Genomic DNA, 22,968 nt, shown 5'->3' with positions numbered 1-22,968 from the left:
AAAACAACCCAATTAAAAAATGGGCAGAAGAACTGAATAGACATTTTTCCAAAGAAGAAATGCAGATTGCCAACAGGCACATGAAAAGATACTCGAAATCACAAATCATCAGTGAAATGCAAATTAAAACCACAATGAGATATCACCTCAGACCTGTCAGAATGGCTGTCATCAAAAAGAACACAAATAACAAATGTTAGCGAGGATTTTTGCAGAAAAGGGAACAATTGTACACTGTTGGTGGGAGTGTAAATTGGTACATGTGTATATCCGAAAAAGATAACATGTACCCCAATGTTCATAGCAACATTATTTACAGTTGTCAAAATAGGGAAGCAACGTAAGTGTCCATCAACAGAAGAATGGATAAAGATGTGATACATGAATAAAATGGAGTACTGCTCAGCCACAAAAGAGAATGAAAATTTGCCATTTGCAACAACATGGATGGACTTGGAGGGCATTATGCTAAGTGAAATAAGTCAGACAGAGAAAGACAGATACTGTATGATATCACTTACATGTGGAATCTGAAAAATACACCAGCTAGTGAATATAACAAAAAGAAGCTGACTCACAGACATAGAGAACAAACCTAGTGGCTACCACGGGGAGAAGGAAGAGGGGAGGGGCAATATAGGGGTAGGGGATTAAGAGGCACAAACTATTAGGTATAAAATAAGCTACAAGGATATATTGTACAACATGGGGAATATAGCAGATATGGAGTATAACCTTTAAAAATTGTGAATCACTATATTGTATACCTGTAACTCACATAATATTATATATCAACTATACGTCAATAAAAAATATAAATGGCTTAATTAATTTAAAAAAGTCACAGATTCAATATCAGTACTTGTAATTGGTCTGTTCATATTTTCTATTTCTTTGTGGTTCAGTCTTGGGAGATTATACCTTTTAGGAATTTGTCCATTTCTTTTAGATTGTCCATTTTATTGGCATATTGTTGCTCGTAATAGTCTCTTATGACCCTTTGTATTTCTGTGCCCTCGGTTATAACTTCTTTTTCATTTCTGATTTTATTGTTTCTGGCCCTCTCCCGTTTTTTCTTGATGATTCTGGCTAAAGGTTTATTAATTTTGTTTATGTTTTCAAAGGACGAGCTTGTAGTTTCATTGATCTTTTCTATTGGTGTTTTAGTCTTTATTTCATTTATTTCTGCTCTGATCTTTATGATTTCTTTCCTTCTCCTAACTTTGGGTTTTGTTTGTTCTTGTTTCTCTAGTTGCTTTAGGCATAAGGTTTGTTGTTTATTTGAGAACTCCCCTCTTAGAATTGCTTTGCTGCATCTCATAGGTTTTGGATCATCATGTTTTTATTTTCATTTGTCTATAGGTATTTTCTGATCTCCTCCTTGATTTCTTCAGTGATCCACTGGTTGTTTAGTAGCATATTGTTCAGCCTCCACATGTTTATTTTTTTTGCAGTTGTTTTCTTGTAGTTGATTTCTAATCTCATAGTGTTGTGGTCATAAAAGATGCTTGCTATTATTTCAGTTTTCTTAAATTTACCGAGGCTTGCTTTGTGGCCTAGCATGTGATCTATCCTGGAGAATGTTCCATGTGTACTTGAAAAGAATGTGTATTCTGCTACTCTCGGATAGAATGCTTTATAATATCAATTAAGCCGCTCCGGTCTAATGTCGTTTAAAGCCTGTGTTTCCTTATTGATTTTCTGTCTGGGTGATCTGTCCACTAATGAAGGTGGGGTATTAAAGTCCCCCACTGTTATTGTGTTACTGTCGATTTCTCCTTTTATGTCTGTTAATGTTTGCCTTATATATTGACATGCTTTTCTGTTGGGTGTATATATATTTACAATTGTTGTATCTCCTTCTTGGATTGAAGAAGATACAACATTTCTTCCCCTCATTTTCAGTTTGTATGTGTCTCTAGATCTGAAGTGAGTCTCCTATAGGCAGCAAGTATATGGGTCATGTTTTTGTTTCCATTCAGTCAGTCTGTGTCTTTTGGTTGTAGCATTTAGTCCGTTTACATTTAAGGTATTTATCCATATGTATGTTCCTATTGCCGTTTTGCTAATTGTTTTGGATTTGTTTTTGTAGGTCTTTTTTTCCCCTTTCTTCTTTTGTTCTCTTCTGATTTGATGACTATCTTTAGTGTTATTTTGCATTCCTTTTTTTTTTTTTGTATGTATTTCTATTACAGGGTTTTGTTTTGTGGTTACTGTGAGGTTTTTGTACAGCAGTCTAGTTAAATATGTGCTTGTTTTAAGTTGCTGATCTCTTAATTTCAAATGCATTTTAGATACCCTGCATTTGTACTCTTCTCCCCTCATGGTCACTGTTTTTGAATTCGTATTTTACATCTAATTGTTTTGTCTATCCCTTAAACCCTTATTGTGGGTACAGATGATTTTACTCCTTTTGTCTTTTAACCTCCCTACTAGTTTTGTGTGTGAATGATTTCCTGCTGTATGTTTGCCTTTACCAGTGAGCTTTTTTCCATTTTGTAATTTTCTTGTTTCTAGTTGTATCCTTTTCTTTTCCACCTAGAGAAGTTCCTTTAGCATTTGCTGTAAAGCTGGTTTGATGTTCCTGAATTCTTTTAGCTTTTACTTGTCTGTAAAGCTTTTGTTTTCTCCATCAAATCTCAGTGAGAGCCTTGCTATGTAGAATATTCTTGGTTATCGGTTTTTCTCTTTCATCACTTTATATTGTGCACTCCCTTCTGGTCTGCAGAGGTTTTGCTGAAAAATCAGCTGATAGCCTTATAGGATTCCCTTGTATGTTATTTTTTGCTTTTCCCTTGTTACTTTTAATATTGTCTCTTTATCTTTAATTTTTTCATTTTTATGACAATATGTCCTTGTGTATTCCTCTGCGGGTTAATCCTATATGGGACTCTCTGTGCTTCCTGGACTTGGTTGACTTTTTCCTTTCCCAGCTTAGGTAAGTTTTCAGCTATTATCTCTTCAGATATTTTATCAAGTCCTTTCTCTTTCTTCTCCTTCTGGGACCCCTATAATATGAATATTTGTGCACTTGTCGTCGTCCTAGAGGTCTCTTAAACTGTCCTCATTTCTTTTTGTTCTTTTCTCTGTTTGGTAGCAGTGATTTCCACTACTCTGTCTTCTAGCTCACTAATCCATTCTTCTGCCTCATTTAGGCTACTGTTGATTCCTTCTAGTATATTTTTCAGTTCAATTATTGCATTCTTTAATTCTGTTTGGTTGTTCTGTATATTTTCTAATTCTTTATTAAAAAACTTCTGATTTCTCGCTCTGTGCATCTATTCTCCTTCTGAGTTCTTTCATCATCTTTATGATCATTACTCTGAACTCTTTCTTGGGTAGGTTGCCTTGACGTCACTTAGTTTTTCTTCTGGCGTTTTATCTTGTTACTTCGTCTGAAACATAATCCTGTTGCTTCATTTTGTCTAAATTGCTATTTGTATTTTTATGTATGTGGTAGGTTGGTTCTGTTTCTCAACCTTGGAGAAGTGGCCCTCTGTAAGAGACGTCCTATGCGCCCCAGCAGTGCACTTCCTTCTCATCACCCAAGGAAGGGCCAAGGGCCAGCTGCTTCCAGGGTAGGGTCTGGCCTGCATTTGCAGACTTGGTCTGTTGGCTGCAGAACTGTCGTTGTCGTTTTCTTGCTTCTGGTGTCTGACCTCTGGTGAGTGAGGCTGGTCTAGATAGTTGAGTAAGATTCCTGGCAGGTGGGGCTGGTGCCTGCCCCCTGGTAGGTGGAGCTGGGTCTTGGTCCTCTGGTGGGCAGGACCATGTATAGAGGCAGCTGTGGGGTCAGGAAGTCTTTAGGCAGTCTGTCTGCTGATGGCTGTTTCCGCACCTAGTTTGTTGTTTATCCTGAGGCATTCCAGCATTGGAGCCTAGAGCCTGGTGGGTGGGGCCAGGTCTTGGTGCCAGAATGTCAGCCTCCAGGAGAGCTCATGCAGATGAATATTCTCCCGATATATCTGCCACCAGTGTCTATGCCCCCAGTGTGGGCCATAGCCGCCCCCTGCCGCCCCCTGCCTCCCCAGGAGACCCTCCAAGACCAGCAGGTAGATCAGGCCCAGATACCTATCAGATTGCTGCTTTTGCTCTTGGTCCTGGTGCACGTGAGATTTTGCATGCACCCTTTATGAGTGAAGTCTCTATTTCCCCCAGTCCTCCGGAGCTCCTCCGGTCAAGCCCCCTGCTCTTCAAAGCCAAATGCTCTCAGGGTTCCTCTTCCCGGTGCCAGACCCCCAGGATGGGGAGCGTGATGTGGGGCTCAGAACTCTCACTCCTGTTGGAGAACCTCTGTAGTATAATTATTCTCCAGTTTGTGAGTTGCCAACCCTGGGGGGTATGGGATTTAATTATATCATGAGCCTGCCTGTCCTACCAGTCTTGCTGTGGTCCATCTTTATGTCTTTAGCTGTAGACGATCTTTTCTAGTAGGTGTCAGTCTTTTTCAACGATAGTTGTTCTGCAGATTGTTGTGATTTTATCGTGCTTGTGAGAAGAGGTGAGCTTAGTGTCCTTCTACTCTGCCATCTTGGCCACTCTCCCACAGTGTTCCTTTTTGATGGTTTGCAAATGACAATGGAGTTACGTTTTTTTGACCATCTCTATAATAACATTGAGCCCATTTTTTCCCCCTTAATTAAATAATTGTATTTATTTTAAAATTTGACATGTGTACAACTTGAATTTGTTGCTTATCAGATCAGCGTGAAAAGAAAACAAAACAAATTTCGTCCTCACTATCTTTGGTAAGAAGCAGGGGTAAAAGCTCTTGGCAAAAGTCATTGCCAAGCATGTCAGGGTGCTTTGTGCATTTAGCGTTGTGTTATTCATGTTAAATATCTGTTAATATTGCAATAGTTCTTTCTGACCACACATGTGGCACTGGAAGTTGCTTTTTTGTTTTCATACCTTTAATTTGGTAATAAGGAAAATTTCAAAATGAATCCAAGTTAATTTTATCTCTTGAAAATTCTGTCTGAGAGAATCAGTGAAGGTTCTTTTAAACAGTACGTATTACAGATCAGTGAGACTGCCTTATAAATCTTGTAGTAAATCTTTCCACACAGATGTGAACACTATTTTAGTAAATTAAATATATTTAAAGTGACGCAGGTTAAAGCAGTTTTTTTTTTTAACTACCTATACATTATCTCATGAGAACGTAGTTAATTGGTATGATAGTGGATAAAGATACCAAATAGTTGACTTTTTATTCATCTAAAGTTTATCATAAGTGAGTTTATTTTTAAATTATTAAATGCAGTTAGCTAATCATTGCTTTATTACTTTAAAAAAATTTTTATTGGCGTATAGTTGACTTACAGTGTGTTAGTTTCAGGTGTACAGCAAAGTGAATCAGTTATACATGTACATGTATCCACTCTTTTTTTTTAGATTCTTTTCCCATATAGGCCATTACAGAGTATTGAGTAGAGTCCCCCATGCTATACAGCAGGTTCTTATTAGTTATCTATTTTATATATAGCAGCGTGTATATGTCAGTCCCAATCTCCCAATTTATCCCTCCACCCGTTATCCCTTGGTAACTATAAGTTTGTTTTCTACATCCATGACCCTACTTCTGTTTTGTAAATAAGTTCATTTGTACCCTTTTTTTTTTTAGATTCCACATGTAAGCGATATAGGATGTTTGTCTTTCTGTGTCTGACTTACTTCACTTGGTATGACTATCTCTAGGTCCATCCATCTTGCTGCAAATGGCATTATTTTGTTCTTTTTTATGGCTGAGTTACATTCCATTGTATATATGTACCACATCTTCTTTATCCATTCCTCTTTTGATGGACATTTATGTTGCTTCCATGTCCTGGCTATTGTGAATAGTGCTCTAGTAAAGATTGGGGTGCATGTATCTTTTCAAATTATGGTTTTCTCTGGACATATGCCCAGGAGTGGGATTGCTGGGCCGTATGGTAGTTCTATTTTTAGTTTTTAAAGGAACCTCCATACTGTTCTCCATAGTAGCTGCACCAATTTACATTCCCACCAACAGTGTAGGAGGGTTCCCTTTGCCCTACACCCTCTGTAGCATTTATTGTTTGTAGATTTTTTGATGATGGCCATTCTGACCAGTTTGAGGTGATACCTCATTGTATTTTTGATTTGCATTTGTCTAATAATTAGTGATATTGAGCATCTTTTCATGTGCCTGTTGCCCATCTGTATGTCTTCTTTGGAGAAATGTCTCTTTAGATCTTCCACCCATTTTTTTTTCCTTTTTTTTAAAGGGATTGATAGATCCCTTCTTATTTTTATTTATTTATTTATTTATTTATTTATTTATTTATTTATTTATTTATTTGTGGCTGTGTTGGGTCTTCGTTTCTGTGCGAGGGCTTTCTCTAGTTGTGGCAAGCGGGGGCCACTCTTCATCGCGGTCCGCGGGCCTCTCACTGTTGCGGCCTCTCTTGTTGCGGAGCACAGGCTCCAGACGCGCAGGCTCAGTAGTTGTGGCTCACGGGCCTAGTTGCTCCACGGCATGTGGGATCTTCCCAGACCAGGGCTCGAACCCGTGTCCCCTGCATTGGCAGACGGATTCTCAACCACTGCGCCACCAGGGAAGCCCCACCACCCATTTTTTGATTGGGCTATTTGTTTGTTTGATATTGAGCTTCATGAGCTGTTTGTATATTTTGGAGATTAATCCCGTGTTAGTTGCTTTGTTTGCAAATATTTTCTCCCATTCTGAGGGTTGTCTTTTTGTTTTGTTTATGGTTTCCTTGGTTGTGCAAAAGCTTTTGAGTTTAATTAGGTCCCATTTGTTTATTTTTGTTTTTATTTTCATTACTCTAGGAGGTGGATCAAAAAAGATCTTGCTGTGATTTATGTCAAAGATTGTTTTGCCTGTTTTCCTCTAAGAGTTTTATAATAATCCAGCCTTACATTTAGGTCTTTAATCCATTTTGAGTTTATTTTTGTGTATGGTGTTAGGGAGTGTTCTAATTTCATTCTTTTATATGTAGGTGTCGAGTTTTCCCAGCACCACTTATTAAAGACACTGTCTTTTCTCCATTGTAGAGTCTTGCCTCCTTTGTCATAGATTAGGTGACCATTGGTGCGTGGCTTTATCTCTGGGCTTTCTATCCCGTTCCATTGATCTATATTTCTGTTTTTGTGCCAGTACCATACTGTTTTGATTACTGTAGCTTTGTAGTATAGACTGAAGTCAGGGATACTGGTTCCTCCAGCTTTGTTTTTCTTTCTCAAGATTGCTTTGGCTGTTCAGGGTCTTTTGTGTTTCCATACAATTTGTAAAATTTTTTGTTCTAGTTCTGTGAAAAATGCCATTGGTAATTTGAAATGGATTGCATTGAATCTGTAGATTGCTTTGGGTAGTATAGTCATTTTCACAATATTAATTCTTCCAGTCCAAGAACATGGTATATCTCTCCGTCTGTTTGTGTCGTCTTTGATTTCTTTCATCAGTATCTTATAGTTTTCTGTGTACAGGTCTTTTGCCTCTTTGGGTAAGAATCATTACTTTATTATTTTTTTCTGCCCACATAAAGGCAGGCAAGTTCAGTGTGATCCCAGTGTGTTATGTTAAAGAAGCTGATACACAGCCAGCGATAGGTTAAGTTTTTCAAGCTGGCAGGTTGGTAACTTGTATCTAGAGACTATGGGACCATACCAACACTTTCCCCCAGGTCTAAGAGTTGATGCTCTGGCCTTTGGGTACACCAGAAGGTTTTTGTTCTGTTTATTTTCTTCCCATCTTCAATAAATAAAATTTTGGAACACCATTCATTCTTGAATGTCATTAAACTGTTTTATGGAATACCATGTAATAAATTAACAGTTAATACCAATGGTGGTAATAAATTAATAAAGTGGCAAATGATGAAAATTGAAGATATTATTGAGTTTTTCTGAGAAAAGATAATATTGCATTTTAGTGCATTTTATTAACTTATTGCTGGGTAATGGAATGCAGCTTGTCTGTTGTCTTAATTATGCTACTGAATTTTTTTTTTTTTTGTATTTTAAGTAAATCAGTAACCACAGAAATAATTTATTCAGTAACTGAGATAGGTATTCATAAAAGGTGTATTGACTTTAATAAGTTTTCAGTTCGAAACAATTTATTACGTAATATTTGAGAAGCACAGAATAGTGTATTTCACGTATATGAGAAATATGAAGTATTGTGAGTATTCAGAAAATTCAAGGCCCACTCTCCATCCCTCCAGCAAACTTAAGAACTAGAATATTACCATTCCTGTAAAGCTACTGGACTCTTTCTTCTAGCATTGCTTTTCCTATCAAAATGGTTTGTGACAGGAATTTTCTAACATAACTGAAAATAGTAAGTATACTGAATCCTCCATGAACCTATCACCCAGTTTCAACGATTATCAACATTTTGGCCAGTCATGTTTCACTAACTCCCTCCATGTGTCCTCCCCCCCCACCCGCCCTTTTTTTTTTTTTTGAGGGTTTTAAAGCAAGTTCTAGACATGGCCTTATTTCAGTAGTGAGTACTTCAATTATTCATTTCTAACAAGGACTTTAAAAATGTAACCACAGTGCCATCACACTGAAAAATTTTTCTTTAATATCATACAATATCCAGTCAATGTTTAAATTTTCCCAGTTATCCAATAAATGGTTTTTTGCAGTTGGTTACTCTGAATCGTGATTCAGGCAGTGTCTGCACTTTGCACTTCATTAAAATCTGAACTGTCTTGGTTTTTCCTTGCTAAAGAAAGAAACAGGGTCTTTTTTTCTTGTAGAATTTTTCATTTCTCTATTTGTCTTTTTCACTCAACCTGTGCTTCCTGTGACATCATAGGTAGATCTTAAGGTTTGATTAGATCTAATCTAATTGAGGCAACAAGAAGTCATTGGTGTTGTGTGTGCTTTCTGCTGCTTCAGTCTTTGTTCACATGATATACAGGAATAGAGGAATACTCTGAATGTCAAGTACGGGGGATGGGGCATTCCGTGGGACAGGGAGGCAACTTTAAAAAATGAATGGCAAAGGCGTAACAGAGGGAGGTTGCATCCTGTTTGGATTCTGTTTTGGATAAGCCGAAAATAGAAGATGTTTATGAGATGATCAGAAAATTTGATCACTGGTAGCATTTAGATGATATAAGATTATTGATTTAGCTATCATAATAGTACTGTGGATATATTTTTTAAATGCCTGTATTTCAGTGATACATACTAAAGTTTTGAAACAACATGCTGCCTGGAATTTTCTTATGATAATCCATATATGAACAAAATCAGTCATCCATTGATAATTGTTGAACTAGGTGATGGGGTTATGGGGCTCTGTGTATTGTTTTCTCTAATTTGTATGTAATCAAGTATTTTTATTATGTTTTAAAAATTATGAAGGCTTTGTGACCTGAACACCTAATCTCTTTCTTAATCATCTTGGTTTAAGAAAGCTTTAAGACAGAAAAGTTTTGGAGTCATTCAGTAAGGCTATCATACTATTTCATTTTAGTAAGAAAATCACTGTGAGTCCCATGCCTTGGATGGACATCCTTGGTGAATTAACGACTTCTTTTGAAAGTGAACCCCACTCAAATGTGGCTGCATCAACCCTGCCTAGTATTTCCAGAACTTAAGTAAAGGGGCTCTAACTTTCCACACATTCCATGTCTCATATGTCCTTCTCTCCGGTTAAAGTATCTAATGTGTTTGATTCTGAAAACTCTGTAGCTTACTGTGTTTGTATCTAGTATCACAGGTATATTGAAATTGCAATAAAGCAGTGCAGGAGCTCAGGAATTGATTGTAAAATCCATGGTCTCATCCTGCTGGGACGGATACGTGCGGAAGAGGAAGATTTGGCTGCAGTTCCTTTCTTAGCTTCAGATAATGAGGAGGAAGAAGACGAAAAAGGCAACAGTGGGAGGTGAGAGCTGTTTGCTGTTGGTGGTACTTACGCCCAAACTCTCACTTTCAAAAGCCAATGTTTAATTGGAGTGTATCTCATAATGAGGATAGTTTAGTGCCCATAGGATTATTTGTTAAATATTAGTTAATGTTCAAATCATATTCAAAAATATGATTTAATTTAATTTTAGGAAAAATTTAATGTGGAAACACATTGTATTTAGAAAAATTCACTTAAAAGTGAAAAAAAATGTTGAATTTTTCTACCTGAAATATTACTGTTAATATTTTGGTATATATTCTTGTAGTTTTCTTTTTTATCTGTCCCTAATTGTGTTTTCCTTTGGAGATAGTGTGGTATGGTATGTATTTTACAGCCTTTTTTGTTAAGTATTTTATTAATAACTTTTAAATTAAAAATTTTTTATAGTAATAAAATATACATAAATTTACCATCTTAACCAGTTGTTAAGTGTATAGCTCAGTGGCATTAAGTAAATTTACATTATTGTGCAACCATGAGCAACATCCATCTTTAGAATATCTGTATCGTTAGTCTTCCGTTGTATAATTTTATTTTGTGCAATATTTCATTTCATGATTAAGTTCTCATTTACTCACTCAGTTCCTTATTTTGTATGAGCCCTGTAGTGATGACTATTACTGTATTTATTCATCCACCATATATTTATTGAACACCTACTGGAGGCTAAGCCCTGTTCTCTGTCCTGTGAATGCTGTAGTGAACATGCTAAATAAAACAAGACAAACTCACACACATTAGAGTGGCCTCATGGCTGTGGGAAGTGCACGAAGGAGAAGGGCCTGGTGCTATGAGCGTCTGCAAAGGAGCATTGGGCTGTCAGGAGAACAAGGGAAAACTCCCCCCATCAAAGCAAAGTGGGCAGTAAGGGGTGTTGGCAGGGGAACAGCATATACCAAGGGTGAAGCAAGATGTCTGCCAGGTCTGTGCACCTTTGCTTTTTATTCCAAGACCTGTATGGAGGGCTCATGTGCAGTGTCTGTTCTGAGCTCTGTTTACGTCCCAACAGCAAACAGTGCAGACAATTACTGTCCTCAGGTAAGTTGTCTTTTCACAAATAAATTGTTAAAAGTGAAATTGCTAAGTCGACAGGTGTTCCTGTTGTATTGCTGGTGTGGCTGGGTCCTTGCAGATATGTCCACTAGAGGCAGGTAGCAGTGCCAGCTGAGCTCTGCTGACCACGGCCCTTAGCACTGAGTGCCTTCTAGTGTGTGACGTGAGCAGTCTGTCTTTTTGAAGCAAAGGAGCTTGGCCCTGCACTGCTATTAAGCACATACTCTTAGTCATGAAGAGGTGGCCACTGGGGTGATAAATCAGGTCATTCTAGGGATCTTGGGCTTGGATCCTGTCTTGTTTCGTTTCGGAAGCTTTGCAAAGAAGTTGAAAAGAAAATAGTGTTATAACACTACCTTATCTAGAATATATGTTATACTATATGTTACAGTTCAAACTGTGTCTACATGCATTAATTTAATTAAGTGAGGAAAATGACATTTCACTTAAATAAATCATTGGGATTTTTAAGTGAAAGGATTATAGAGCCACATTTTCTTATTCGGTAGTTACTAAAATGAATTGGACAAATATAATTAGTACATGTGCTATATATGTGAAATAACCACAAAAGTTTGAGCTTTACTCATAGATGAAATTTTTACACAGCTGGATACATTCACAAAAGAAATTCTAGATATTTGAATGTAATTTTTTTTCCTGTCAGATATCATTAATGAGCTAATAACTAATGAATGGTCCAAGCAGTCTCCCACAGGGCAAGCCCCCAACTGGGGTGTGCCCTCACTGACCATCCACTGGCATTTGTTCCCCCTGTTGTTGCTTACATGGTACCAGTCCTTACACGTCTCAACACTGGTGGAATCCCCTACATATTTTTTGAGTAACACTGTGTTACAAGGTATTTCAAATAGTTAAAATGTACATATACTTGCTCTCCTTTGCCTGGTGTAGGATGAGAGTTTTCCTACCTTTTTATCCCCAAACCATAAAATTTTGATCCCTGAAAGTAAATATTCATCAGTATGTAACATGTTAAACAATCTTACCTATCTGTAAGCTAATCTCTGGAGTCTTCAGTTGTCTATTGTAGCTTATAAAAATAGAACAAAAGCAAAAAGCCAAAACCTCAAACACAGAAGCGGCAGTTTCTTACCACCTGGCATCAAACTGACAACCAAGAAAATCTAACACTATTCCGTGTACTTCGTGTTCTTATCATGTTCAAGAATTGATGGACTTTTTTTTTTAATTGATTCAATCTAATTTATTTCTGATGTACAACAAATTGGAAGTAACAATAGCCATTTTTCTCAAGTGTTAGCAGTATAGTTAACACTTAATGCATGGACATTGGTTGCTGTGATTTTGTCATTATATATGTTTTTAAAAATTTTTTTTAAATTTAATTTTTATTTTATTTTGAAGCATGTGTGGGCTTTGTTGATCAAACTTTTAACCCATTGAGGGCAGGCCAGGAGATGGGATGAATGAGATGGCCAGCCTCGGGGGGCTGGGCAGGCCTCCCCTGGCAAAATGGAGGTTTGGACCTCCTCCTCCAGCGCAGCTGGCCAGCACAGTGGGCAGAGGGTGTAAGGAAGGAAGAAATGTGCATTTTGCCTCGGGACATGTGTTTGTGTTTGAGTACATCAGAGGTCATGTGGCTACATCCATTTTATTATTTCTTTGGGGGAAAAATATGACCAAACAGGGTTTGGGGTTTAGGGACGTGGCCACAATGCCAGTCCCGGTGGTGATTCTTGGCGCCATTAACCAACATTCTCTCCAGTTACACCTGCAGTAGCTGTGTGTTAAGGTGATGGGTGGTAGTTGCTGTAAAAGCAGTAAAAGCTGTCACGTTCAACTTGGTATACAAGAAGACAGAGAACTGCACAGTGTCTCTTGGGAAGATCTCCACCAGAATAAAAAGCTAAGGTTAAATTCTAGTATTGAAAGGTAGCATACTGGTATCTAGAAATTTTGACCCTCTGGAACACTAACTCCTGTGTATACTTCAGGCCTTGTTGAATTAAAACAAAACTTTAAGAGTTTCTGATAGTAACCAGCAAACTGTGTGCTTGAGGTTGTTTTCCTTTTTATTTAAAATTTTTTTTTATGCTGACTGACCTCTATTTCTGTTTTATTTTTCCTTTGATTAGCCTTATTAGAAAGAAGGCTGCAGGTCTGGAATCGGCGGCTACGATAAGAACCAAAGTGTTTGTGTGGGGCCTGAATGACAAGGACCAGCTGGGAGGGCTGAAGGGCTCCAAGGTACCTGCTCGATACCCCGTGCCCTCGCCACCCCGTGCTGCTCGGGCCCAGACAGGCCCAGCAACAGCCAGGCTTCTTGAAGTTTTTATAATGGTTTTTCCTTTTATATGTTATTTTTAAAGTTGACTTTTCTTAAGTAGTTCTTGACATGAACTCATAGACGTTATCAAATTTAGTTTCTGAGACGCCTCTGTCCTTGGAAAATAGTGCACTTTAGATATAGTTGCATTATTGCTGTTTTGTAAACTAGAACATACACTTTTGAAAAGACTTGACAAGCGCAGAGGTAAAAATTGTGGAGTATAATGGTATTTTAAAGAGTAGGTACAGCAAATGGTGCATTTGAACTAGAGTTGGATGCAGTGTGGCTCCTGACTGAGGGACAGACTCCTCCAGATTTTAGGGTCTGGGAACAGTTTCTTTTCAGATGAGCGTCTCCACTACTTAGTACTCCATGAGACTTCACCCATCATAAGATCCCTTGTTATCTGCATTGCCGAGAAGCTGAAAAGGAAAGTTAGAACTCAATTCATTTTAAGTCTCGTGGTTCTAGTACAATGAAAATAGTCTTATGTAATTCAGCAGCCTTCAGTTACATTTGTTCCTGAGGCCCCTGCCCTGCATTTGGAGATGTGTCAGCTGTGACAGGGGCTGTCTGGGGGGTCCTGAGGGCGTGGCCCTTTCTGGGGTTTGCACATGAAGGGTAGATTGGCGCTTCACGGTTGTGATGGACATTCTTCTTGCACAGTAGTAGTGACTGTTTGATACTTTCTGACACATAGGAATCATAAAGGCTTCTTAGACAGGGGCCTTAATAATTTTAAATTAAATCACACTCATCTCTAATGAGAAATTTAAGTGTATAAATTTCTTAGTCAGAATTAACAAGAATGAGCAGGACACGACCTGAAATAAAATGTAGTTTACCAAATGTTTGTTTATATCTTCACATTATGTGTATTTTATTTTTTGCCTTTTATTACGGATATGTTCAGATGTACCCAGGTAGAAAGAATAGGGACCTGAGTCCTCTTGTCCCTGTTCCAGCTTCAGCAGTTGCAGATGGTCACATTTTTGTATTTATTTTCTACACAGCCTCACCCCTATTCATTTTAAAGTCAATCTCAGTATATCATTTCATTCTTAAAATACTTGTGTATATCTAAGAGACAAGAACTTCTTTGGTTAATATAACCATGTAAATTAACAGTAATTCTTTGTACCATCTAGTAAGATTACTTGTAATTTTAAAAGTGTAAATAACATTCTCTCTTTTCTCCTTTACTTTTAAAAAAATTCTTGTTTTAGATAAAAGTTCCTTCATTCTCTGAGACACTGTCTGCTTTGAATGTAGTACAGGTGGCTGGTGGTTCTAAAAGTTTGTTTGCAGGTATGATTATTCTAATATTTAAAAAGTTTTTCAATGATGCTTAGGACTGAAAACATAGTTGTTGCATTGTGAAAAGTGAGTCCTTTCCTCACTCCTGTTCCTTGCAGTGACAGTGGAAGGGAAAGTGTATGCCTGTGGAGAAGCCACGAATGGCCGGCTGGGGCTGGGCCTCTCCAGTGGGACTGTGCCCATTCCTCGACAGATCACAGCTCTCAGCAGTTACGTGGTCAAGAAGGTGGCCGTTCACTCAGGTAAGGGCCAGGCTTTGCCCTGGTACACAGATAAGCCTGTTGTTCGTGCTCTGTAATTAATTGGGGCCGTAAACAATTTCCCCTAAAGTGTCTTTGCATTCTTTTTCAAGTTTTACTTAACTGTTAGGAATAAAAGTTGGTTAATGTAAAGCTCCAGGTGGTCTAGAGTTTAATTATTCCTGGAGACCAGTGGTTGCTGGCGATCCAGGTGTGCGGGGCATACCTCACCAGAGGAGGGGGCTTTTAGTCTCGGAGCTGTGGTCTAAAGTTCATAGCATCTCTGCAGTCATCACGTTCTGTGCTTAAATACGTGTTATTTTTCTGGGGAAAGAGCCTGTAACTTTGATCAGATTCCCAGTATCTGTAAATTCCAGTGATAAGAAAGAACCATTTAAAGAAAAAAAAATCACACTGCCTCAATTCAGGAAACTTTTATTGAGTATCATTTCAAAACACTGTGCTTGGCCTCTGAGGAAATGAACTGAATTAGATACAAACTGAGTTCGTGTCTGTACTGGATAGGGTTAGATTTAACCCCCTTATAACAGAAAATCCAAACGGTAGTGGCTTGAGCAAGATGGCATTTTACCATTCTCTGTAAAAACCTGGAGGTGGGGCCCAGGGCCAGGGCGGCAGCCCCAGTACCTGTGAGGAGCACTGGCTTGCTGTCCACCCCCCCAGCTGCAGGTGAACGTATAAGATAGGCCTTTTCCTCAGGCCCACTCCGCCCCTCCAGAGAGCTTTTCTGGAAGCCTCACTCACTCCTATCGCATCTCTGTCACCATCCTCTCTGGGCAGGGGAGTCTGGGAAGCGTGGCTTTTAGCCGAGCACATTGCCCTGGATCATGTGGGCTCTGTTGGCAAGGGATAGGGTGCGCATGGGTATTAGGAGCCTAGGAACTGGTGGACACAGTGACAGAGAGGAAACGCTCTTCAGTGCTGAGCTGGGGTGGATGCCCTGGGGGAGTGAGCCGTGCTGGGGAAAAGCATGAGCTGATCGTTTTGCGAAGAGTGAGCACAGTGCCTTAATTGCAACTGATGGTACTTCTGCTTAAATAATTCCATTCTTGAGGTGCATTTCACAGAAGCCCAAGTGCCACTGCATTTGATAATTTGTCTAAACACAAATGTACTTATTTTTCCATCTGAATTTTGATCTTTTATATATTTAACATAGCAGCAACCCCATTAATAAATAGCATCATTTTGCTGCTTCTTTGCGAGTAAAATTCTTTCTAGGACTTAAACTTTGTAGTTTAGTAAATGTTCACTTATTTTATATATTTGTCACGCTGAAATGTTGATCTTATTTACTCAGTTATTCAACACATATTCACACATACTGCATGCCAGGCAAAACAGGTAGTTGTGCTGTTAACTTTTGTAAACCGACTTCGGCAGCCTCCCTCTGTGTGAATGTTGCAGGTGGACGGCACGCTACAGCTTTAACTGTTGATGGGAAAGTGTTTTCCTGGGGTGAAGGTGATGATGGCAAACTTGGACACTTCAGTAGAATGTAAGAATATTTTCTTCATTACTTGCTAATAAGAGACTGTTACTGTTAATAATAGTGAATGCTTTTTGATAGTTTTTTATAGAAAATTGAATAGGATGGGTTATTTATGAAAACGGAGCTTAAAAAAATATTTTAAAAATATCTCTGAATGTGGTTTGGCCTCACATGTCCTAAGGTGTGATAGTTAACTTAATCTCAAGATGTTGTTTTGACTAATTGTGGATCAGTGTTGATGTCCTTTTCTTTCTTCTTTAAAGAGGCTGGATTGATTATAGGGAATATTATTTAATCTTGCTTTAGGAACTGTGACAAGCCACGGCTGATAGAGGCCCTGAAAACCAAGCGAATCCGGGATATTGCCTGTGGGAGCTCGCACAGTGCAGCCCTCACGTCCAGTGGTGAACTGTACACCTGGGGCCTCGGAGAGTACGGCCGCTTGGGACATGGGGATAACACAACACAGCTGAAGCCCAAAATGGTGATTATACACATTTTTGTTGCTTGCAGAAAGTTTACCACCTGCTGATTTCCAGAGAAGATAAGCTCCCAGTCTAGGACAGTTCATAAAGACATGAGCAGTGTTGGCTTTCAGTCTGTGGGGAAAAAATCCCCCTTGCTTTCTTAGTGCCTGTGCTTGATTCTGTTTTTAAATTTGTGATTGAGTAGGTGAAAGTCCTTCTTGGTCACAGAGTAATCCAGGTGGCGTGTGGAAGTAGAGATGCACAGACCCTGGCTCTGACTGATGAAGGTGAGTCCTGTCCTGACTCCACGTTGCTGGGGGAGGAACATTGTGAGACACTGGCCTAAAGCACATATTTTTAAACCTAGGTTTGGTATTTTCCTGGGGCGATGGTGACTTTGGAAAATTGGGCCGGGGAGGAAGCGAAGGCTGTAACATTCCCCAGAACATTGAGAGACTAAATGGACAGGGGGTGTGTCAGATCGAGTGCGGGGCACAGTTCTCCCTGGCCCTCACCAAGTCGGGAGTGGTGTGGACGTGGTACGTAAACGCCTGTCATCCGTCAGTGTGTCTGTGCGGGGCCTTTTAGGGAGGGGGAAACCTTCATTTTCTTCCTCGTTCAGGCATCTTTGTTTTTTAATTTATTTTGAGTTGGGATTAGCGACAATATTATAAGAAATTTCCCATTATAACTGGGCTGTTTAGAAAAGAACACTGGAGAAATTTTAGCCCAACTTGTCTGTCTTGTTTTTTGTTTGTTTGTTTATTTATTTTTAACGTTTTTATTGGAGTATAATTGCTTTACTATGGTGTGTTAGTTTCTGCTTTATAACAAAGTGAATCAGTTATACATATACATATATCCCCATATCTCTTCCCTCTTGTGTCTCCCTCCCTCCCACCCTCCCTACCCCACCCTTCTAGCTGGTCACAAAGCACAGAGCTGATCTCCCTGTGCTATGCGACTGCTTCCCACTAGCTATCTGTTTTACATTTGGTAGTGTATATATGTCCATGCCACTCTCTCACTTTGTCCCAGCTTACCCTTCCCCCTCCCCGTATCCTCAAGTCCATTCTCTGGTAGGTCTGTGTGTTTATTCCCGTCTTGCCCCTACGTTATTCATGACCGTTTTTTTTTTTTTTTTTTTAGATTCCATATATATGTGTTAGCATACGGTATTTGTTTTTCTCTTTCTGACTTCACTCTGTATGACAGATTCTGGGTCCATCCACCTCATTACAAATGACTCAATTTCGTTTCTTTTTATGGCTGAGTAATATTCCATTGTATATATGTGCCACGTTTTCTTTACCCATTCATCTGTCGATGGACACTTAGGTTGCTTCCATGTCCTGGCTATTGTAAATAGAGCTGCAATGAACATTGTGGTACATGACTCTTTTTGAATTATGGTTTTCTCAGGGTATATGCCCAGTAGTGGGATTGCTGGGTCGTATGGTAGTTCTATTTTTAGTTTTTTAAGGAACCTGCATACTGTTCTCCATAGTGGCTGTATCAACTAACATTCCCACCAACAGTGCAAGACGGTTCCCTTTTCTCCACACCCTCTCCAGTATTTATTGTTTGTAGGTTTTTTGATGATGGCCATTCTGACCGGTGTGAGATGATATTGCATTGTAGTTTTGATATGCATTTCTCTAATGATTAGTGATGTTGAGCATTCTTTCATGTGTTTGTTGGCAATCTGTATATCTTCTTTGGAGAAGTGTCTATTCAGGTCTTCTGCCCATTTTTGGATTGGGTTGTTTGTTTTTTTGATATTGAGCTGCATGAGCTGCTTGTAAATTTTGGAGATTAATCCTTTGTGAGTTGCTTCATATGCAAATATTTTCTCCGACTCTGAGGGTTGTCTTTTCGTCTTGTTTCTGGTTTCCTTTGCTGTGCAAAAGCTTTTAAGTTTCATTAGGTCCCATTTGTTTCTTTTTGTTTTTATTTCCATTTCTCTAGGAGGTGGGTCAAAAAGGATCTTGCTGTGATTTATGTCATAGAGTGTTCTGCCTGTGTTTTCCTTTAAGAGTTTGATAGTGTCTGGCCTTACATTTAGGTCTTTAATCCATTTTGAGTTTATTTTTGTGTATGGTGTTAGGGAGTGTTCTAATTTCATACTTTTACATGTAGCTGTCCAATTTTCCCAGCACCACTTATTGAAGAGACTGTCTTTTCTCCACTGTATATGCTTGCCTCCTTTATCAAAGATAAGGTGAGCATATGTGCGTGGGTTTATCTCTGGGCTTTCTATCTTGTTCCATTGATCTGTATTTCTGTTTTTGTGCCAGTACCATACTGTCCGGATTATTGTAGCTTTGTACTATAGTCTGAAGTCAGGGAGCCTGATTCCTCCAGCTCCATTTTTCATTCTCAAGATTGCTTTGGCTATTCGGGGTCTTTTGTGTTTCCATACAAATTGTGAAATTTTTTGTTCTAGTTTTGTGGAAAATGCCAGGGGTAGTTTTATAGGAATTGCATTGAATCTGTAGATTGCTTTGGGTAGTATAGTCGTTTTCACAGTGTTGATTCTTCCAATCCAAGAACATCTCTCCATCTATTTGTATCATCTTTAATTTCTTTCATCAGTGTCTTATAATTTCCTGCATACAGGTCTTTTGTCTCCTTAGGTAGGTTTATTCCTAGATATTTTATTCTTTTTGTTGCAATGGTAAATGCGAGTGTTTTCTTAATTTCACTTCCAGATTTTTCATCATTAGTGTATAGGAATGCAAGAGATTTCTGTGCAATAGGTTTGTATCCTGATACTTTACCAAATTCATTGATTAGCTCTAGTAGTTTTCTGGTAGCATCTTTAGGATTCTCTATGTATAGTGTCATGTCATCTGCAAACAGTGACAGCTTTACTTCTTCTTTTCCGATTTGGATTCCTTTTATTTCTTTTTCTTGTCTGATTGCTGTGGCTAAAACTTCCAAAACTATGTTGAATAATAGTGGTGAGAGTGGGCAACCTTGCCTTGTTCCTGATCTTAGTGGAAATGGTTTCAGTTTTGTCTTTCTTGTTTAGGTGAGGTGTATGTAGAGGGTTTCTTCTGCTGCTTTGCCGTGCAAGAAGCCTAGTGATCAAATGGGTGGAAAACAGATTTCTGATTTCTTTGATCCCTGAAAAAGTTCATGTGTGTTTCTAGTGAAAGATTATTTTACTAAATCAGAAAGGAATGGAATATCCAGCTGACCACGGGCAGGCAGTGTGATGGCCTAAGCCTGAGTATCATGACCCAAAGGCAGCTGAGGAAGAATTATAGCAGAGAGGTCTTTTAAGAGCCATTTGAGGTTGTGTGTCATGTTTTCAATCTCTTTAGATGAAACCTACGTCAGTAACTTAAATGTAAAACACACATTAAAGATCTTGCTAGCAGAATTAATGAATTAATTTGAATTAATGGTATATGATTTTAGAACAATATAATAATAACAGTAATTTCAAAGACCTTGGGCACTGTGTATGATGTTATCATTGAGCTGGCTCTAGCACTGTGACAGTGAGTGTTTTTCTGTGGGGCATTGCCAGCACCATAATCATGTATTAAAATGCTCACTCTTGACCTCCTTGCAGGGGGAAGGGGGACTACTTCAGGCTGGGCCACGGCTCTGATGTGCATGTGCGGAAACCGCAGGTCGTGGAAGGACTGAGAGGGAAGAAGATTGTGCATGTGGCTGTCGGGGCCCTGCACTGCCTGGCGGTCACTGACGCGGGGCAGGTAAGCGAGCCTGTTAGAGGTCCTTATGTCTGTAGTGTAACGTGATGAAACGACATGAGTCTCAGTACTGGGGCACCAGGAGGGTGGGCTTTGTCTGTTGTGTTCCTGTGTATATCTGCCTAACTGTTAGCATGGGTGAGCATACCCGGGAAAGAGCTGCTGACTGACGCAGGCTATAAAGCCATGCGTTTTCCCACTCTAATGCCTGATGGGGAGATATATGTACTTCATTTCAGAAATAAAGTTATCCTTGACAAGTGTTACTCGTTCTTCCACCATGAGAGGCCATCCCATGACAGGCTCATAGATGATATACTTTGATATTCACTTATGACAACACATCAGCACACTGTACTTTAATCAAAATGAATTAAAAATGAATTATACTTTCTAATTCTGTAAAGCCAAGAAGTAAATTCCTTGAAAAGTGAGCATATTTTTTTGATCATTTTTCTTTGCAAAATGAAGGAAAAGATAAGTTACTATATTTAGTTGAAGAGGAGAACTTCCCTGCTTCCTGTAACAGAACAAAATAGATGAATTCATTGGGTTGATATTAAGTAAATACCCGTCTGTAGTCATTGGCAAGAATTTTGAAGTAAATTTAGAGCAAATGTTCTGAAATGTTGAAAAATTCTGTTTTTTTCCCCCTTAACCAGGTGTATGCTTGGGGTGACAATGACCACGGCCAACAGGGCAATGGCACGACCACGGTTAATAGAAAGCCCACACTTGTGCAAGGCTTAGAAGGCCAGAAGATCACGCGAGTGGCTTGTGGGTCTTCCCACAGCGTGGCATGGACAACCGTCGACGTGGCAACACCGTCTGTCCACGAGCCCGTCCTCTTCCAGACCGCAAGAGACCCTTTAGGTGCTTCCTATTTAGGTAACACAGATTTGTGTTTTATTTGAGCCCCTCTGTATGCTACAGCAACGCCATCGATAGAATGTGTGGTGTCGCTACCAGATTAGGGGTTGTGGCACTGGGCTAACTGCATTCTGAACCACAGCCACAAATTTTGGCTATACAGATAAAATTGCTGTGAACCTTTGTGTACAGGTCTTTATATGGACATACGCTTGCATTTTTCTAGGGTAATACCTAGGAGAGGAATTCTTGGTAGATGTAGGTTTATCTTCTTAAGAACTGCAAACTGTTTTGCAAAGTGTTTGTTCTAAAGCTCTAGCTCCTCCATATTTGTGTCTGTACTTGGTGTGGTCAGTCTTTAATTTTAGTCATTCTTGTAGATGTGTAGTGGTATCTCATTGTGGTTTTGCTTTGCATTTCCCTAATGACTAATGATGTTGAGCGTCTTGCTTATTTACCACGCAAATATGTTTTAAGTGTCTATTCAAATCTTTTGCCTGTATTTAAACCTAGGTTGTTTGTTTTCTTATTATTGAGTTTTGAACACTTTTTATGTATTCTGGGTACAAGTCTTTCATCAGATATATGATTTGCACATATTTTCTCCCAATGTAGCTTGTTTCTTCATTCTCTTAGGTGAATTTTAAAGAGCAAAAAATTTCTAATTTTGATGAAGTCCAGTTTATCCATTTTTATCTTTTATTTGAGTGTTGTATTTAAACAGCCTTTGCCTGACTCAAGATCATAAAGATTCTTTTCCTGTGTTTTCTTATAAAAGTTCTATAGTTTTAGGTATTTAGGTGTATGCTTGATCTTGAGTTAAATTTCATATATGGTGTGAGGTATGGATTGAAATAAATAAATATATTTATTTATGTTTGGTATATGGATATCCAGTTGTTTCAGTTGCATTTGTCAAAAAGAAGTATCCTTTCTTGATTGAAAGAATTTGCACTTGTGTCAAAAATCAGTTGTTTATGTATGTGTGGATCTATTTCTGGATTCTCAGTTCTGTTTGGTTGATTTATTTTTGTATTTTGATGCAAATACCACATTGTCTTGATTACTGTAGCTTTATAAAAGAATGAATTAAAGCTTTGGTAATCCTTTAGCTTTGTTCTTTTTCAAATATGTTTTGGGTATTCTAGACCCTTTGCATTTCCGTATAACTTTTATTTTTTTTATTTTTATTTTTTAAAATTTTATTTATTTATTTTTCGCTGAATTGGGTCTTTGTTGCTGCACGTGGGCTTTCTCTAGTTGCGGCGAGGGGGGGGCTACTCTTCGTTGCAGTGCACGGGCCTCCCATTGCGGTGGCCACTCCTGCTGCGGGGCGTGGGCTCCAGGTGCGTGGGCTTCTGTAGTTGTGGCATGTGGGCTCAGTAGTTGTGGCTCGCGGGCTCTAGAGCACAGGCTCAGTAGCTGTGGCACATGGGCTTAGTTGCTCCACGGCATGTGGGATCTTCCCGGACCAGGGCTCGAACCCGTGTCCCCTGCATTGGCAGACGGATTCTTAACCACTGTGCCACCAGGGAAGCCCCTCCATATAAC

At 38.9% G+C, this 22,968-nt stretch overlaps 1 protein-coding gene across 8 annotated transcripts in view; it reads left to right on the top strand.

Moving 5' to 3' along the window:
• HERC2 (HECT and RLD domain containing E3 ubiquitin protein ligase 2) overlaps positions 1-22,968 on the top strand; it is a 224,880-nt gene that overhangs the window by 142,615 nt on the left and 59,297 nt on the right. For all 8 annotated transcript variants that reach the window (XM_082395462.1, XM_082395465.1, XM_082395464.1 and 5 more), the window contains 10 exons: positions 9,720-9,895; positions 13,093-13,204; positions 14,513-14,594; positions 14,702-14,845; positions 16,271-16,361; positions 16,662-16,839; positions 17,028-17,109; positions 17,190-17,361; positions 20,406-20,550; positions 21,210-21,435. In XM_082395462.1, coding sequence (XP_082251588.1) covers positions 9,720-9,895; positions 13,093-13,204; positions 14,513-14,594; positions 14,702-14,845; positions 16,271-16,361; positions 16,662-16,839; positions 17,028-17,109; positions 17,190-17,361; positions 20,406-20,550; positions 21,210-21,435 — 1,408 coding nt within the window. The remainder of the gene's footprint in view (positions 1-9,719; positions 9,896-13,092; positions 13,205-14,512; positions 14,595-14,701; positions 14,846-16,270; positions 16,362-16,661; positions 16,840-17,027; positions 17,110-17,189; positions 17,362-20,405; positions 20,551-21,209; positions 21,436-22,968) is intronic.

Source organism: Balaenoptera borealis (genome assembly GCF_965194805.1).
Source record: "Balaenoptera borealis genome assembly, chromosome: 6".
Lineage (NCBI taxonomy): Eukaryota > Metazoa > Chordata > Mammalia > Artiodactyla > Balaenopteridae > Balaenoptera > Balaenoptera borealis.
This window is presented reverse-complemented; position numbering and strand designations above follow the sequence as displayed.